General features: G+C 40.4%; 2 protein-coding genes across 2 annotated transcripts; both read left to right on the top strand.

Annotated features, from left to right (window-relative positions):
* Positions 1–9,332: 9,332 nt before the first annotated feature.
* On the top strand, positions 9,333–12,433 carry LOC104819910 (3beta-hydroxysteroid-dehydrogenase/decarboxylase-like). The gene is made up of 10 exons (XM_010550202.2): positions 9,333–9,651; positions 9,745–9,834; positions 9,991–10,124; positions 10,211–10,378; positions 10,684–10,809; positions 11,049–11,128; positions 11,266–11,464; positions 11,567–11,674; positions 11,770–11,836; positions 12,098–12,433. Exons 1-10 carry the CDS (start codon positions 9,408–9,410, stop codon positions 12,193–12,195), a joined length of 1,314 nt encoding a protein of 437 aa, XP_010548504.1. The 5' UTR covers positions 9,333–9,407; the 3' UTR covers positions 12,196–12,433.
* A 688-nt stretch (positions 12,434–13,121) lies between these two features.
* LOC104819911 (3beta-hydroxysteroid-dehydrogenase/decarboxylase-like) lies at positions 13,122–15,931 on the top strand. The gene is made up of 11 exons (XM_010550205.1): positions 13,122–13,334; positions 13,542–13,772; positions 13,862–13,951; positions 14,030–14,163; positions 14,249–14,419; positions 14,582–14,707; positions 14,793–14,872; positions 14,974–15,172; positions 15,278–15,376; positions 15,499–15,565; positions 15,674–15,931. The coding sequence occupies exons 1-11, from the start codon at positions 13,274–13,276 to the stop codon at positions 15,730–15,732; spliced, it is 1,317 nt and encodes a 438-aa protein (XP_010548507.1). The 5' UTR covers positions 13,122–13,273; the 3' UTR covers positions 15,733–15,931.
* The last annotated feature ends 1,980 nt before the right edge of the window (positions 15,932–17,911 follow it).

Below are 17,911 nucleotides of genomic sequence, written 5' to 3' on the forward strand. Positions count from 1 at the left end.
AAAAAACATGTTATTTAGGTAGACAACACATTGTCAATCACATCCTATGTGATTCCTAGATGAGTATGGGATAGTGATACGCTATCACTGCATGTTCTCATCCCATCCTTACCATTAGGTCCACGTCCGACTTGATAACCCAATTCAAGTTCAACCATATTCGAGCTATGAGAATCACGGTTTCTCCATACTGCCTCACCAAGATAATCAGGCACGCTCAGCTAGGGCATGACCCGTAACCATGACGATCGAGGCCTTGACAGTTGCTCTACTAATGGGCGGTAATAGCTTGAGATTTCATGAGGTATATGTGACTTGAACACAATGAAATCTTGACTGAATTCAAGTCAGTTCAATCAAGCTGTTCCGATCATATCGGTAGAATCAGAATCTCGGCTTAGACACTTAAAAAGATGCAACAATTGCATCTAACAAAGTCTGACAAACTGACTCGGTCCGAGTCAATACTTGACTCGATCCGAGTCAGAAGCCGAAATCTCCCCAAATCAGTCCGAACCAAAATGTGACGAACAAGACAACCTTCTGTACTGACTCGGTCCAAGTCAACACTTGACTCGGTCCGAGTCAGAAGCCTCTGAGATCAGCAGATCAATCTGAACCAAAACTTGACAACCGGACAACTTTCTGTACTGACTCTGTCCGAGTCAAAACTGGCTCGGTCCGAGTCAGAAGTCTGTAAAGCCAAGTCTTCATTTTGGTTCGTTCTGACTCGGTCGAGTCAACACTTGACTCTGTCCGAGTCAAAACTCTGATCTGTCGTTCTGACTCTGTCGTTCTGACTCGGTCGAGTCAAAACTCTGACTCTGTCCGAGTCAAAACTCTGATCTGTCGTTCTGACTCTGTCGAGTCAAAACTCTGACTCTGTCCGAGTCAAATTCTGACTCTGTCGTTCTGACTCGGTCGAGTCAAAAATCTGACTCTGTCCGAGTCAAAACTCTGAGTTTCTCTCGTTCTGACTCTGTCGAGTCAAAACTCTGACTCTGTCCGAGTCAAAACTCTGGGAGACACTTTCAGGCCACGAAATCTAGGTTTTCACCCTAATTTGATGCGCCATCAAGTCGTCTTCGACCCCAAACTCATCCATGCATCAAATAACAATCATAACATCATTAAATATGCATAGATCAAGCCTATCATGCAATTTTAACCATTAAAATTCATATAGGCATGTAACAAGCACGACGATATACAGAGAACCAGACTCTGATACCACTGTTGGGTTTCGCTACGGATTCCAAACATGCGATCATATCGATCTAGGGTTTGGTTTACTTGGTTTCATGCAGCGGAAGAATAATCTAAACCTAGTCAAACGTCACACGCAACCAAAATCATCCGTAAAACCCCGTTTAATCGTGTATATCACCGTAGGAATCGAATACTTACCTCTTTCCTGAAGATCTGAAAGTAGCAATCGATCCAGGGTCTGTTTTAATCACCAAGAGCTGAAAGTACAGCTCCTCTACACGTATCCACACCGACGGGAAGGATTCCAAACGCTTTTGGAACTGATCTGCTAGGATCTGTGAAGTGAATAGGGTTTTCAAGACTTGGGATCGAATCCCTAGAAGTAGAACCTCAAAAGGAACGATTTTCTTGTGTTCTAGATCTGCCTTAGGGTTCTGTAAGTTTTTCTTATGTTGAGGACGGCGTCCAATACCTCCTTATAAGTTACAAACCCTAATCCTTGTGAAAAGAGACTTTTTCCAAGTATTGACTCGGTCCGAGTCAGAACTCTGACTCAATCGAGTCAGAATGAATCAGCCCAAGCCCATTGTCAACTCTTGACTCGGCCCATTGAGTATGGACTCAGTCCGAGTCAAAACTTTGACTCGACCGAGTCAAAACATCAGCCAAGCCCAAAACACTTTCTGAGTCAAATACTGACTCGGTCCGAGTCAGAAGGCTGAAAACGTCCTGACACTCTGATTTGATCCGAAAACGGTTTTTCCGACCAAATCCAAGTCTTCCTTTCCGAAACTTCACATATAAGTGTTGGGATTATCTACGGGTTCCTAGCATACGATCATATCGATCTAGGGTTTGGTTTACTAGGTTTCATGCAGCGGAAGAATAATCTAAACCTAGTCAAACGTCACACGCAACCAAAATCATCCGTAAAACCCCGTTTAATCGTGTATATCACCGTAGGAATCGAATACTTACCTCTTTCCTGAAGATCTGAAAGTAGCAATCGATCCAGGGTCTGTTTTAATCACCAAGAGCTGAAAGTACAACTCCTCTACACGTATCCACACCGACGGGAAGGATTCCAAACACTTTTGGAACTGATCTGCTAGGATCTGTGAAGTGAATAGGGTTTTCAAGACTTGGGATCGAATCCCAGGAACTAGAACCTCAAAAGAAACGATTTTCTTGTGTTCTAGATCTGTCTTAGGGTTCTGTAAGTCGTTATAATCATCCGGTTAAAGACGACGTTTGACGCAGTCAAGACACGCCACTCCTCATATCAGATACTCTAGACATCTCAGGTCTGAGGATCCAAGAACGAACCGTTGTATGAGATTCAAGTCATGACTCTGTCCATGTGACAATCTCATGCGGGTCAACCAGTCACTCGTTCACAACGAGTACCCATGATTGTGATATGAATCCAACGAATCGATCACACCTCATGCTAGTCTTAATTCATTATTGTTCCCACAATGATAACTGACCAGGATGTTTAGAATCATTCTATAAAGATTCAAGGATACCGAAATATAACAAACATGCCAATCATATAACGGGAATGTAACGCATTAATAAATCAATGAATCAATACAATGTCAAAATGTCATATCACGGAACATCCTAGAGCATTACAACCAACATTAGCCTGCACAGAAAGAAGAGTTTGGTGTGTGTCAATAACTCTCTTAGCAATGTCACTAAAGCTTGGTTTGCACAAAGTTTTGATAGGTATTTTCTATAGCTTTTACTTTCTCACAAACCCTTTGAGCGTAGTCGCTTTTCTCCCCGCCAAATACCAAGAGGATCAAATGGTTTGGAGAAAGAGTGGGTGGTTTATGATAAAATTGAAGAATTTGAAAGATTTAGGCTTTTTGAGTGGTTCCTGGGTTAAGCGGAAAATACCAGGCAGTGATCAGAAGGATGAGGGGACCTAAAGAATGCTAGGGTATCTTGAAATTGCAAGAGCCAAGCTTCATTAACCATGAATCGATCGAGCTTCTTTGCTACAGGGTTTGAAGCTTGCTTGTTTGACCATGAGAAAGGAGGTCCTTGGAAGGGAAGATCATATAATTCCAGAGAACCTATGCATCGGTTAAAGGATGTCATCCCAGGGGTTTGGTGATTGAATGAGGCAGATGAGTGCTCCATAGGGTTCAGAATCTCATTAAAGTCTCCATAAGATCCATGGTAGTTGAGGTTTAATAATGGCCGCATCAATCTGTTTTAAGTGCTCCCATAAGGGTTCTCTCTCTGCTGCTCTATTAGGCGCGTAGACAGCAGTAAAGATGAAGTTTGGTACTCCAGGCCAATGTATCATAACTGAGATCTCGTGAGCTGTAACCGAGATAGAAGTAACACGCACAAGGGGCCTGTAAATGATCCAAATATGCCCATTTACGTCCTGAGAATAGTTATCAACCTTGACCAAGCAGTACCCAATTGTTTAAGAATAGGATCAGCCTTGTTTTGTTTAACATGTGTCTCCAAAAAAGCTCCAAAAAACAACGATTGGTTTGCCAAAAAGTCCCCAACCACTTTGTACTTCTGTGGGTCGTTGAGACCTCTGATGTTCCAAAAAAAGCCTTCCATATAAATAGGTTATTGAAGACTTACCCCTCGAAAGCTGAGGGTTAATCATTTGGTTAGGCGGTTGGCCAAAAAAAGAGGAATCAGGTAATATAGGTGGGGAATGGGTAGTAATTTTTGGATCAGGTTCAGGAGAGGAACTAGCTGGGGGAACAGGTTTTGTGGGTGACACCGGGTTAGGTGAGGTTGGGTTGGCCTGAGGGTTTGAGAGTGGAGGCAATAGGAAGTCGTTAGATGGAAGACCTTGTTCCTCCACTTCAGGAGGGACACCAGAGGTTCCAATATCTTCTTGAGGAAGAACTAGCTGACCCTTTATCTGATGGCCGGGGACAGGAGCAATAGGTTTTACAGAGGATATATTGGGTGTTTTATCAGCTTGACTGGATTTTTCCTGAATCACAGCAGATGGGGACGTCGATGTAAGACAATGTTGTTGCAGACGACCAAATTCACCACACAACTTACAGCTCGGGGGCAGCCACTTGTAGAGAATATCAACTTATTCCACTGTGCCATCTTACATTTCTATCTCCACTTCATACGGTAGATCTTTAGTTAAGTCGATTTCTACCTCTACGTCCACTGCATTAAATTTGGAATAAAGTTTGTAGCATTTAGGCTCACCTACGGCCCCAGCAATATAACTTATACCATCTCTTGCGATCAGATGAAGAGGGACGTTTGTGAGGTGAACCCAAACCGGGGCTGACTTCAGGGAGGGGGGAGTTTTGGAGTATTCAACAGCCCACTTTCGCACAAAGAAAGCACGATTTTGGACATGCCAAAGTTCTTGTTCCAATACAGCTTCTCGGATTTTAACTGAATGTATACGAACCAGCAAGGAAATGGTGGAGAGCTGGTGAATCTCAAGCTTCATCTCCTTTCCCCAGAGATAGTTGAGAACCGCGTATATCTTAACCATTTTCGGGAGAATCCCGTAAAAGGTGCAGATAACGTAGTCCTGGTGTAACATGATGCCAATATCAACAACGGTCCTGGTGTAACATGATACATATTTTTTTCATTCAATTTTCTATAACACGTCTCTATCACCTCTCTTTCACGTCATCTTTCAATACATATTAATGCCTTCATTTTCATCTTATTAATACCTACACATATCCGAAAAAGTAGAATATATATATATATATATATATATATATATATGCATCTAAAAGTTAGATATATATAATCCTTTAAGATTTTAGAATTCAATTTTTGTTTGGATTGAGCTAAATAAATATCCTATATTCTCAGACCATAATCCTATTTCGGTATATATATGTATGAAATTTGATATAAATATTATTTTCTCTTGTTTTGGTAACATTTTTTTTTTGTAAATGAAGAGTTCACCTGGGTTTTTGGCCCAATCTACATTTCTCCAGACCCGCGATTATCAAATTACGGCCTTTGCAGGTTCGAGCACTAGACGTGGAGTCACTTGGGACAACATTCTAACCATCCGGCCACAAACACTTGGATAAATATAAAGAGAATAAATTTTGGTAACGTTGTTTTTTTTTTTGGTAAAGAGAATAAATTTTATAAGATGGAAGAAACAAAAAGGATAGAGAGATCATTACGTCACGTAAGAGAATTTTGTTTGTCAATCAATTAATTAAAAAAACAAGTAAGACTCAATGCTAATAAAAATGTTACAATTACGTGTGGATATAAAAAAAAATACATTAACTCTTGAAAATTGAAACAATTTCCTACCAAATGACATTAAAAATCGAATATAAAATTGTTTAAAATTCGTTAAGATCCGTTACTTTTTTTGTATAAAATAATTTTAAACAATTTTAATAGAATTATCGACCTAAAGACCGTATATAAAATTCATTTTCGATTTGAAAAATTTATGTATTTTTTGGTATATTTTGTAAAAAAATCGGGTATTTTTATTAGATTTTCTATCATTATCATCGTCGTCGTCATCATTCAAAGGAAATAAAAAGAGATCATGACGATCCCACCACTTATAGGGATATTCCTGCACCTAATGATTGGTGATTATATCAATATATTATTTAAATTTAACAACACTTAACATAGATGTTAATTATAATTTCTTAATCCTATATATATATAGAGAGAGAAGGAAGAATAATTCCAATCGAAATCATTTCATTATGTATTCGCAATTCCTCGTTCCAAAACATTTACCAAATTAAAATTTAAATACGCTAATAATAATAATCTTGAAACCATGCATTAGTCCGTGTTTCCAATCTACAATGCATTCAGTGTATGTGCACACTCCAAACCATCGCATCTCTCAACAAAATATTATTGGCAGACTCGAACCGTTGCTGTAGAGATAAAATAGTGCTTCTCATTTGCTTGGTCCACCCGAGTGGCTATAGCACGTTCGGAGTGAGCGGTGCGTTGCCGAATATTCGATTGTTCCATTCCTTCCGAACCTCGTATACCATCTGTCCATCATTCTTCGGGGTCTGGTACGCCTTCTATCCATGATAGACCGTCAGGGGGGTTGTGCCATAGTCTTCGTGCCAGTCTCATCCAGACCTCCGAGTTGTAGGAGCACCTGAAGAATAGATGACCGTGCGATTCACCCTCATGCGCGTCGCCGCAATCGGTCCCTCCCGTTGGCAACCGTTCCTGCATGACCAACCAGTGCCCAGTTTCCCTCTCTAGTGACGTCTCTAACTCGAGCGTTTCTCCAAGTAGCTTTGGGCTTTTTTAGTATCTGGGCTCAAATAGAGGTCCAAGCCCATTCAAGTCAAAATTGTCTTTTGGTAGCTGTACAAATACGACGAACGAGAACAAAATTGAATATTGTTCATCGACACGAATCGCTCGTCATGCTTCCAAGTCCTTGTATATGTTATATTTATTTCTTTTTGTATTTAAGAAAAATAGAAAAATCGGCGAAAAAATCACGAAATTCATAAAAACTTCGACAGATTTTTATGAATTTTAAAAATCTCTCATATTCCCACTGTTACGCTTCCGTCAATCGAACAATGTCTGACGTGGCATTTGTTGCTTTGGCCATTATGACATGGCAGTATCATGCATTTTAAAAATTGCCACGTCGGCTACATTTTAAATCTTCAACCGATCGATTTTGAAATTCGGTTTTGCGATTAAACCGGACCGGCCGAGTTTCAAATTTCAATACAAAAAATCCGCTCAAAAGTCGAAGAGGCAAGATCTGCAGACGAAAATTGCGGGAGGAGAAGAATAAATCTATAGGTTTTCGATTCTCCACCGTTAGATTTTAGTTTTTGGTTTTTCATTTTTCGATTTTGAATGGAGATGACTTTTATTTTGGGTTTTTGGTTTTAGTTTTTGGATTTTGGTTTTTAGTTTTTGGTTTTTGGCTTTTGGATTTTATAATATTTGAAAACTTAATAAAATGCCTTGAATGGTGGGAGTTTTTAGAGTTTTTAGAATCCAAAAACAAAAAAAAATAACATTCAAGTTTTTACAAAATTACTTTTCCTAAAGACTTGGAAAACTATTTTAGTGAAAAAATCAATGAAAAACCAAAAGCTATTTTTTTTGAGTTTTCAAATATTATAAAATCCAAAAGTCAAAAACCAAAAACTAAAAACTAAAAACCAAAAACTAAAACCAAAAACTCAAAATAAAAGTCACTACCATTCAAAGCCAAAGTGGCTTTTGGTTTTTCATTGATTTTTTCACTAAAATGGTTTTCCAAGTTTTTAGGAAAAGTAATTTTGTAAAAACTTGAATGTTATTTTTTTTGGTTTTTGGATTCTAAAAACTCCAAAAACTTCTACCATTCAAGCCCTTAGATTTTGTATTTTGGTTTTTGGTTTTAAAAATCCAAAAAAAAGAAGTTTTTTTTAAGTTTTTATTTGATTTTTTAACAAAGTTGATTTTCTAAATTTTTAGAAATGAGGGGTTTTCTTGAAAAGGACTGATTTAGGGTTTCCATCTCATTATGAGGAGGTTCTGCTCCCGGAGGGAATTCCTCCGTCGTCTCCGGTGGAAGCGGTGCCAATGATTTCATTCTCTGTCGGCGAGCCATTTACGTGTGGCAATGAGCCACTTGAGCGCTATGCCAAATAGCCTCTCATCCGTCGTCGTCGTCGTCGTCGTCGTTTTAGTATCTTTTGGCTTTTTCTCTTGAATCGTTTCTGCTTCTTCTTCTTCTTCTCGGGGAGGCTGTGATGATGATTTCAGACTCAGTGGACCAGACATTGATGAGAAACTCCTGTTTCTTGGCGGGGCTACAAATGGACATGGAGGAACAACGAAAACTCCTGTTTTTTGTAAGCAGCCATGTCGGTGTGTTTCCTCTTTCAGTTGTCTGAGAAAAGGCGAATCTGAGCCTCCCCCATTATTTATCATTCTCTTTCATTTTGTCTCCAACCAACGATGATTGGTTCGGGTACTTGCATGTGGCTTGAAGTTGCAGGAAAATGGGGACTCTAACCTTTTCGAATCATCGAAACGAGCGAAAAACACGAAAAGAGAAGGTTTTACGTATGAAATTTGTTTTGGGTTTCGATGCTCATTGCTTCATTCAACTACATGTTAAATTCATAACAGAGGATGCTGGAAATGCTCATTGTTTTTCCGCATTTCAGGGCTTATATTACATGTTTGTGCCAGGAAACGTATGGTAAATGCTCGGTATTCAAGTGTAGGCTCTTTGGTTTCTGTATTTACAGCAGGACACTCCCTCTGGTTATTGTATGGGCTGTACTTGTTCGAGATGACAATGTCTGTTGTTTGTTAGTTTTTGCTTTAGAAACAGGAGCAGGTTTCCGTGTCTTGAATGTTTTCTGATACAGCTTAGCAATGATCCGAAGAAGGGAGCGTTTTCAAATACGGAGTCAAGCCTCTTCCCCATTGGATCACAGCCGGACAAGAGAAGATCTTCCATATAAAGCACTAGACTTTGGCTCTGCATCAGCTACATTATGCTGAGAATAGAGCCGGTGTGTCGAAGAGATTCGTCGGAAATATCATCTTCTCCAATAGAATGCAGGCTACGGAGATCTCTATCGATCTAAAGCACAGATTGTGTGTGACCCTTTTCGAGATTGAATGCAAGATACTGTTTTCAGCGTGCAGAAGGACATGTCGAGCTGCATCGTTGCTTGTGTCAAAGCGAGGTACATTCTCGTCACGTTCGCACAATACATGGATTGGTTTAAAGAAACCACCATTTTTGTCTGAAAACGAGCTCATCTGAGGGCAAGCTCCAGTCCAGTCTCCAGAGTGGCAGAGAGAGCAGAGGAGGCAAGAAGTTGGGATTATAGAGAAGTGGATCAACGAGTGTTACTCTGATTTCAGACAAGAACTTGAGTAGAGAGTAGCTAAGGTTGTCTCGGTCTCAGCTTCACTGTCATTATTACAACATCTATTGTGGACATTGTTGGTTTGTACGTCCCTTTTGTAATAAATCCAACTAGTTAGTTGGTTCTTGTTGGTTACCTTAATTGTTTTTCAGCAAATCAAACGAGTTAACCGTGGAGTGAGCCCACATTTATTGTAACGAGGCCCAGAGGTATAGTAATGAGACACCTGGTGAGTGAGAAAACCATATCGTAAGAGAGAATTTATTCACTCAAGCCTCAGACAGTTTTCTTCTCTTGATTATGTCGGCGGCCATGGCGGAGGAGCAGCGGTGGTGCATGGTGACAGGCGGTAGAGGATTTGTGGCGAGGCATCTGGTGGAGATGCTCTTACGCCTCGAGAAGTTCCACATCCAGATCGTCGATTTGGCTCCGGAGATTAAGCTCCAGCCTCGGGAGGAGGCAGGAGTTGTCGGTGAAGCCATGAGATCCGGTCGGATTCAGTATGTCTCGGCCGATCTCCGCGACAGAACTCAAGTGTTCCAAGGTCCCTTTAACTAAGCTCAGCTCGGTTTCTTTCTTTCTTCTTTTTCTCAGAAATGATGATGATGACACTGTCATTGATGGTTCTTGAAAATAGCTTGTGAGGGAGCAGAAGTTGTGTTTCACATGGCAGCTCCGGATCCATTGATCAACAGCTACCAGCTTCACTACTCTGTTAACGTTCAAGGTGATATTATTCCCATAATATAATAAACACTTGTAAAGGTTTATCATAATCCCAAGAATTTCGTGTTTATTCAAACTTAACACTATGTGATTCGCCTTGGGGTTAAGGCGATGTTGTTGTTGTTGTTGTTATTTTTCCCGATTCATATGAGAGCAGGGACAAAGAACGTAATCGACGCTTGCATTGAGCTGGGGGTCAAGAGGCTTATCTATACGAGCACTTCGGGCGTTGTGTTCGATGGAGTCCATTCGGTTTTGAATGCCAACGAATCGATGCCTTATCCATCCAAGGTATTTTAGTCTCGTTTTTTACGGTGTTTTACCCTCTCGATCTTCGGAATGTGTCAATCTCTCACGTTTTTCTTTAATCATTTTAGCACAGTGATTCATACACGGAGACAAAATCCGAAGCAGAGGCATTGGTCTTGAGCTCGAACGGGTGTAATGGACTGCTCACGTGCTGCTTACGTCCTAGCGCAATTTTCGGTCCCGGTGATGGAGGGATTTCATCTCTCGTTTCTGCCGCCAAAGGTGGAACATTCAAGGTATTCCTCGCCTACTCCATCGGCTACTTGTCACCTCTGGATCTATCGAAGGGTTTCCCCAAACTTATTGACGGGGATCCGTTCCCACACTTACGGGTCCCGGGGATCCTGAACGATATTCGAGTTCAATCTCCTTCTTTGATAAACTTTTCTGATACTTTTATTCATGATGCAAAACTCTCCTTTTACAAAAAAAAAAAAAAAAACCGATGTGGTGTTGAGACAACATGTTTCACGGTGATTGTATGGAATGCTCGTTCTTCTCTACGGATTGTACGGTCATTGTCCGATTCTTTGATGCACAGTTCATTATAGGCGACGGGAACAATCTTTTCGACTGGACTTACACTGAAAACATCGCACATGCCCATATCTGTGCTGAACGAGCTCTTGCATCAGGAGGAGACATTTCCGAGAAAGCTTCAGGCCAGGTATTTGGTTTCTCGGTTCGTATAGTTGCCTTTGTATACACCGCGTTTTTACGAGCCTCTACATACATGTATCGCATGCTATGCCTTTTTCTGATTAGAATCTCGGTGTTTGAAGGGTTACCACAACAAAGAACATGATCACTTAGAGTCTATTGAAGAAGATTTACCCGTTTTTCATTTTGACTTTTAACGTAAATTATATACGGTGTTACAAAATGTTCGATCTTGTGGTTATTCAGGCATATTTCATTACCAATATGGAACCGACTAAATTTTGGGATTTTGTTTCGGAGATTATCGAAGGGCTTGGCTATGAGAGGTAGTCGTCTTTTCCCATTTTTGCTTGGATTTAATATGCAACGGGTTTGAGGAGGAAAAGTTTCCGGGATTTGTAATAGATTTAGAAAACCGCTTCGCCATTTTTCTTAAAAGAAAAGGATTTCGTGTTTTTTGCAGGCCGAGTATAAAGATCCCTGTTTTTGTTGTCATGCCTATTGCCTATCTGGTGGAACTGATATACAAATTGTTTGGTCCGAACGCGCTGAAATTACCGCATCTAACGCCCTGGAGAGTTCGGTTCATCTCTCTAAGCACAACGTTCGATTGCTCGAAAGCAAAGGAGAGGCTTGGTTATACGCCTATCGTGCCACTTCAGGTTATATAATCTTCTTCCGTTGGAGACAGACCCATATACTTTTTGTTTTTCGTATTTTTGTTTTCCCGTTTTGCCGTGTTTTTTTAAATAACAATCCTGCAGGAAGGTATTCGGAGGACGGTAGACTTCTTTTTACACTTGAAATCTGAAAACCAACCCGATCGAGAGGATCCTTTTTCAACGAACTCACAATGGAGCTTGTTTCTCAAGGTGTTTTCCCCTTGAATCTTGTTGTTTCTCGCAAATTTCGGGTCCTTTGATCTCCCCGACACCCTGGTCTTATGTTTTTTTTTCTAATGGAATAGGCGGCATTCGTTTTGATCGTTTCGGGTTTTTTTGGAGCTCTATCAGTTCGGAGTTTACTCGCTATAGGTAAACTCACTTATCAGTTATCTCTTCTTCTCTAGACATGTGAAGTTTGCATGGATCACAAAGATATTGTCTTTGCATCTTTCTTTTAGGTTATCGAACCGAGATCAGAAAGACGTAAAACAAAACTCGGGTTTTAAAAGGGTTATGAAATATCTCGAGAAAACGGCTTTTCTTTTTCGGAAATGTGTCGAGTTTTCACATTATTTTTTTGCCCTTCGATAACGCTGGTTTACGGATTGCATCTTCTCGTTTCGTTCACAGGAATTCCCGTTGCCTTCGTCGTGTCCCTCATGTATGCGAAGAAGGGGCGCGAGTTTGCATCCGCGTTTTCGCGTCTTTGCGGAGAGAAATCCGACTGAGGAAAACGCATAAAGACAGCTTCTCCTGTGAGTAGTGTGGATTGAAGTTTTAATGTACGTGGTATTTGTTTGATGTCCGGAGACAGGTTTTGACTCAGAATTGAGACAAGGCGACAAAAAGAGCAAAAGAGTATCGATGGTTTCTTAGATTCATTCTCTTCATTACACTTTCACTTCTATCCAAACTTGGTCACATGAGTTTTACCTCAAAAACATATTTAAATAGTTCCTCGTTTCATTCCCGATTTAATATAACTGAATCCGATCGGAGGCAGGTTAATAAAGGTGTGGCGGTATCCGATCCTAAATCCGAATGATTTGGGTTATAGGGTTCGTAATTTGATCTTAAATATGTGGTTTTAAGGTATTCGGATTTCGGGTGTCTATATGTTTTCCAAATGTTTGGAACCCGAGGGCAAGGTGAGGCCTTCATCGATCTGAATCCCCGAGTTGAGGGCAAAGGCGATGAAGGGAGCGATGATGTGTTGGAAAAGGCGGTCTGCTATTTGCTCCTAAACCCAAATGACTCGGGTTTTAGGGTTCGTAATCTGATTTTTGACTCTTTGATAATTCCCGGGTATTCCAAGGGTTTGGGAGTATCTGTAACAGTAATAAGACCCATCCGAGGGTGAGGTGGAGCCATCACAACTTTGAATCCGAACTCTATGTCTTATATAACCACTTGCAAGCCCCGATCTTGTGTTGCTGCCGTCCGAACACCCAAAATTTAAATATATTTTTTTTGCTGCCGTTAGTTATGGGGTTCAAATTCAATTTATAAAAGTATGTGTATTTTTATGAGTTTAAGACAAATGCGAGGGCCTTATAAACAATTTCCCTAGAGTTTATCTTCGCCTCTTCATTTCATCATCCCGAGCCGGCGACTGGATTTTCTTGTCGTCGTCCAAAATTTTTCGGCGGATTTTCGCCAGGAAGCTATCTCCGACAAGCCTTCTCCTTCTTCTCCCTCACGACGCACCGATATCCGACGGCTGAAATCGGACGGTGGATTATCACCGAAACCTGGCCGTTGGATGAATTTGGCGGGCTTTTTCAAATTCGAAGATGCAAGAGAATCATGACTAGTTTAGCATATACGAGGCAACTGCAATTATTATCCATGTTCACGTTCTTTCCATGTGATTAATTAACTTTTAATCATAAACACGATTATGTTTTACGTGATTATCATCTAAAGCAGCGAGCAGTTACGTATCCCCAATTTTTTTGTGCAATGGAATCTGTGCAAATTGGCTTTATTAGTATCGATCGTTGAGTTCTGCATTCATTCTAATTTGGCTCTTTGATTTCCCATTTTTTTACGGCCGGTGATTTGATTATGGCAGCGGTCGCGGAGGAGCGGTGGTGCATGGTGACCGGCGGCAGGGGATTTGCGGCGAGGCATCTCGTGGAGATGCTATTACGCCGCGAGATGTTCCATGTGCGAATCGCAGATTTGGCACCGGCTATGGAGCTCGAGCCTCGGGAGGAGATCGGAGTTGTCGGAGAAGCCATGAGGTCCAGTCGGGTTCAGTACATCTCCGCTGATCTTCGTGACAAAGCTCAAGTGTTCAGAGGTTGTCTGAACTAAAACACCTTCCTTCTCTTTCGTCCTTGTTTGCGTAAATGATTCGATTCGTATGATCGTTTTGTTCTTGAAACGCAGCTTGTAAGGGAGCTGAAGTCGTGTTTCACATGGCGGCTCCAGATTCATCGATCAACGATTACCAGCTTCAGTACTCTATTAATGTGCAAGGTCAGATTTCCGAATTTTTTGTTCTTTCTCTCCGAACCTCTCTGGTTTTTCAGATTCATCTGAGAGTCTTATGCGCAGGGACGAAGAACGTCATTGAAGCTTGCACCAAGCTCGGAGTGAAGAGACTGATCTATACGAGCTCTCCTGTCGCTGTGTTCGATGGCATCCATTCCATTTTGAATGGCGACGAGTCACTGCCATATCCATCTAAGGTATTAGGCTTCGATTTGTTGTTTTGTTCCTATCAAAGGGGCAGAGAGATTCAGTTAGTGTATTTACGTTCTACGTTTCTTACAGCACAATGACTCGTATTCGGCGACCAAAGCTGAAGGAGAGGCTTTGGTCTTGAAGTCGAATGGCAGTAACGGATTACTCACCTGCTGTATACGTCCTAGCGCCATTTTCGGTCCTGGTGATAGATTAATGGTTCCATCGCTCGTTTCCCTGGCCAGAACGGTCACGTCCAAGGTTAGATGCAGTTTTCAGACAGATGCTTCTGCACAGTAGGAGTTCCATTGCTGTCTGATACATACATTGCAGAGGAACCCTTTTTTTCTGTTTCTATGACTAAGATTTATGTTCATTCGTGTTTCTTGATTGAAAAACGTCATGCTTCTTTAATATGTCCAGTTCATTATAGGCGACTGGAACAATCTGTACGATTTCACTTACGTTGAAAACGTTGCACACGCCCTTTTTTGTGCTGAACGAGCTCTAGCTTCAGGAGGAGAAGTTTCTGAAAAGGCTTCAGGCCAGGTATTTTTGGCTGCAGTCGAGATTTCATATCGCAATTACGTAAGGATATGCGGTTTTTTTCGTCTTCTTAGATCTCGGTGAACAGGCATACTTCATTACAAACATGGAGCCGATTAAGTTTTGGGAGTTCATGTCTCGGATTCTCGAAGGACTTGGCTATGACAGGTACCGTCCTTTCGCCTACTTTGTTTGCATTATACTCAACCTGGAGTGCGTTTCTCAGCGTATGTCTCTGTTTACAAGGGAAAATCGTTGTGTTCTTACAGGCCGAGAATAAAGATCCTGGGGTTTGTCATGATGCCGATTGCGCATCTGTTGGAACTGACATATGTAATGTTCAGACAATATGGTATGAAAGCACCGCAACTAACGCCTTCAAGAGTTCGCCTCGTCTCTCTAAACAACACGTTCGATTGCTCCAAGGCGAAGGATAGGCTTGGCTATACGCCCATTGTACCACTTGAGGTTTATATAATCTTCCCCCATACGAGACGTACCATCGGATCACTAGTTGTTTCCGAACTTCTGTTTTCACCGTATTCTTTTTTTTTTCGGAAAACGACACTGCAGGAAGGTATTCGGAGAACGATAGACGCATTCTCACACTTGAAAGCTGAGAAGAATCAACTTCCATTGACAGTGACCTCACCATTGAACATTTTTTTCCAGGTATGTATGTTTATATGTACATCTTGTTTCTTCTGAACCCGAAGGGTCGAAACCCGAAACTGCAGCGAGGCGGAGGCATGGCCATTGTTCCAATGCTTCAACTTGTGCGTCTAATGAAACAGGTGTTGTCACTTATGTTGGTATTGAGTTTGGTCGGAGCCGTATCACTTGAGAGGCTATTCATCACAGGTACTCCCCCTCTCCATCTCTACAGAGATTTGATCGATCTTTGGACCGAAACCATAACATTAGATTATATAACTGAAAAAAAAACATTATTGGTAAATGTCGTGAAAGGGCTTCTAGTGGCATTCATGGCGGTTGTCGGCTACGTTAAAGAGGAGAAAAGAGAGTGATTCAATTCATGAGGGAGCCGAAATCGGAGAGAGACGACTATGAAGGATAACCTTTTCTCCAGCTTTCCGTTGGCTTTTTAAAAAAAAAAATTATGCAACAATGTCCTCAATTAGTGTGTTTGGATTGAAACTCCATATGTGTATAAGCACATGTATATGTGTAAACGTATAAGAATGTATATGTACGTAAATATATGTATGCGTGTATAATTTATTATATGTATGTTTATGTCTATATAAGTTTAATATAATATGTGTTTCTTTTAATATTTTGTTTGGGAAAATCCAACAAATATCTAAACTTTTACATTTTTCCAAAAAAAATCTGAATTCTATTTTTTTACCAAATAAAACATGAATTTTATAAATATTGTTTTGTAAACTCAACTGATGATGAGGTAGTATCTCGATATCATATATATCAATTTGTGATTTAACTGAAGATGATAATGTGAACGGTTCAATTAAAATTATAAATTGATATGTGAGTAGTTGAATTTAAAAATAATAAATTTTATAAAATTTAGATTTTTTTAATACAAAGAATGAGTTCGGGTTATCTTTAAAAAAATAAAATTTAGATTTTTTTAAAAAAATTGAAATTTTTGTTTTGTGATTTTGCCTTTTGTTTATTGTATGGTAATTGTTTTTGAAGTGACAATTTTTTAACGGATAATATAGCAAAAATACCCTTACTTTGCTACAAAGACTTCAAGCGTTACTTTTTAAAACTTTAGATTAAAAAAAACAAAATGAATAAAAGACATAATTACGTGACATGCTTAGTTCTTTCACAAGACTAATCCGTGTGTCACTTAGTCACTTGGGCGATTTCGGGACTAAGTAAACCTAGATTTTGTCTGCGCAGCGGAAAAGGAAAGCGATCGTATACAACGGAAGCTTTATTGATCGGAAAATTTTACAAGGTTGGGTGTTCGTGTGTGTACAAGGCGGAGATTGGTTCATCCGAATGAGGGGATGACCTATTTATAGGGTTCAAAGTCGGTTATGCAGTAGAAACGGACGGTTCAGATTAAGCCGGATGGGCGGTCAAGATTGCGCCACGTGTCCCATCCAGATATTTCCTAAGGTCGGCGCCTTTATGTCGGTGGTCCGGAATTCTCTCGAACTCTCTCGGCCACTCTCGTCCGAACTCTTGCGGACGGTCTGGCGGAGTCTCCCGAAGTTTTTGGAACTCTTCCGCACGCTCTCGATCATTCCCGGGCCTGGCCACTGTACGCGTGTCTGGAAGCTTCCGGAACGGTCTGGACAACTCTGGACGGATCCGGACAAGGCTTAGACGGTCCTCCCATACTTTGACCCGCATTTTCTCGGCACGCTCAGTGTCGGACGATCACGGACGAGCTTCCCCTCGATCTCGAATGACTGCGGATGCGGACTCTCAGACGGTTACGGTACGGAAATGCGTATGCGAATTTTCGTACCGTAACAATTATCCCTTTTACAAGTAACATGACAGAATACAAATCAATATTAAAATATTTTTCACTCTCCCCCACTAATTTAGTCATTTTGAATTATTCTCTCTTTTTTAGAATTTTTTAACTCCTTGTCTCATTCTTAACTCTTCATTTTCTCAACTCTTCTCTCTTTCTCAATTCTTCATTTTTTTCAACTCTCATCTCATTTCTATACACAGAAAAACAATAGAAATAGTTTTTCCATTGAACTTCGTCGATGACTTCATATTTCCTTCGCGATTCGGCCGAAGACAAAACAAATAACAAGAATGGAAGGTAAGTTTATTAATAAATGAGATTTGTTCGATGCATGAACTTTCTGTTTTTTTTTTGTTTGAGTTTTATGAATTTAAAGTGAATCGTATGGTATTTGATGAAAATAAGATATTTTGCAGAGCAAAATTGTCCAAAAATGTGCAAAAATGCATCTCTAATCCCAAATGGATTTTCGGAGTGATAAGATAACATATTGTCAATGAAACAAAGGTACGTCACACTGGTCATACCATTCAAAATTTATTCTGATCACATAGATCACACTAGTCACACTGGTCACACCGTTCAAAATTTATTCTGATCATAGTGGTCACACCGTTCAAAATTTATTATGGTCACACAAATCACACTAGTCATAAGGTCACACTAGTCACACCGTTCAAATTTTTAATTCTGATCACATTGGTCATATTGATCACACG

Source organism: Tarenaya hassleriana, unplaced genomic scaffold, assembly GCF_000463585.1.
Source record: "Tarenaya hassleriana unplaced genomic scaffold, ASM46358v1 Cleome3, whole genome shotgun sequence".
In the NCBI taxonomy this organism is placed as follows: domain Eukaryota; kingdom Viridiplantae; phylum Streptophyta; class Magnoliopsida; order Brassicales; family Cleomaceae; genus Tarenaya; species Tarenaya hassleriana.

Bases quoted from the DNA above. Each gene is read 5' to 3' on its own strand.
- LOC104819910 (XM_010550202.2), top strand. From the start codon at position 9,408: ATGTCGGCGGCCATGGCGGAGGAGCAGCGGTGGTGCATGGTGACAGGC. The intron at 9,652-9,744 runs GTCCCTTTAACT...TCTTGAAAATAG, and splicing joins CAGAACTCAAGTGTTCCAAG to CTTGTGAGGGAGCAGAAGTT. The intron at 10,810-11,048 runs GTATTTGGTTTC...GTGGTTATTCAG, and splicing joins CCGAGAAAGCTTCAGGCCAG to GCATATTTCATTACCAATAT.
- LOC104819911 (XM_010550205.1), top strand. From the start codon at position 13,274: ATGACTAGTTTAGCATATACGAGGCAACTGCAATTATTATCCATGTTC. The intron at 13,335-13,541 runs GTGATTAATTAA...TGATTATGGCAG, and splicing joins CATGTTCACGTTCTTTCCAT to CGGTCGCGGAGGAGCGGTGG. The intron at 14,164-14,248 runs GTATTAGGCTTC...CGTTTCTTACAG, and splicing joins CACTGCCATATCCATCTAAG to CACAATGACTCGTATTCGGC.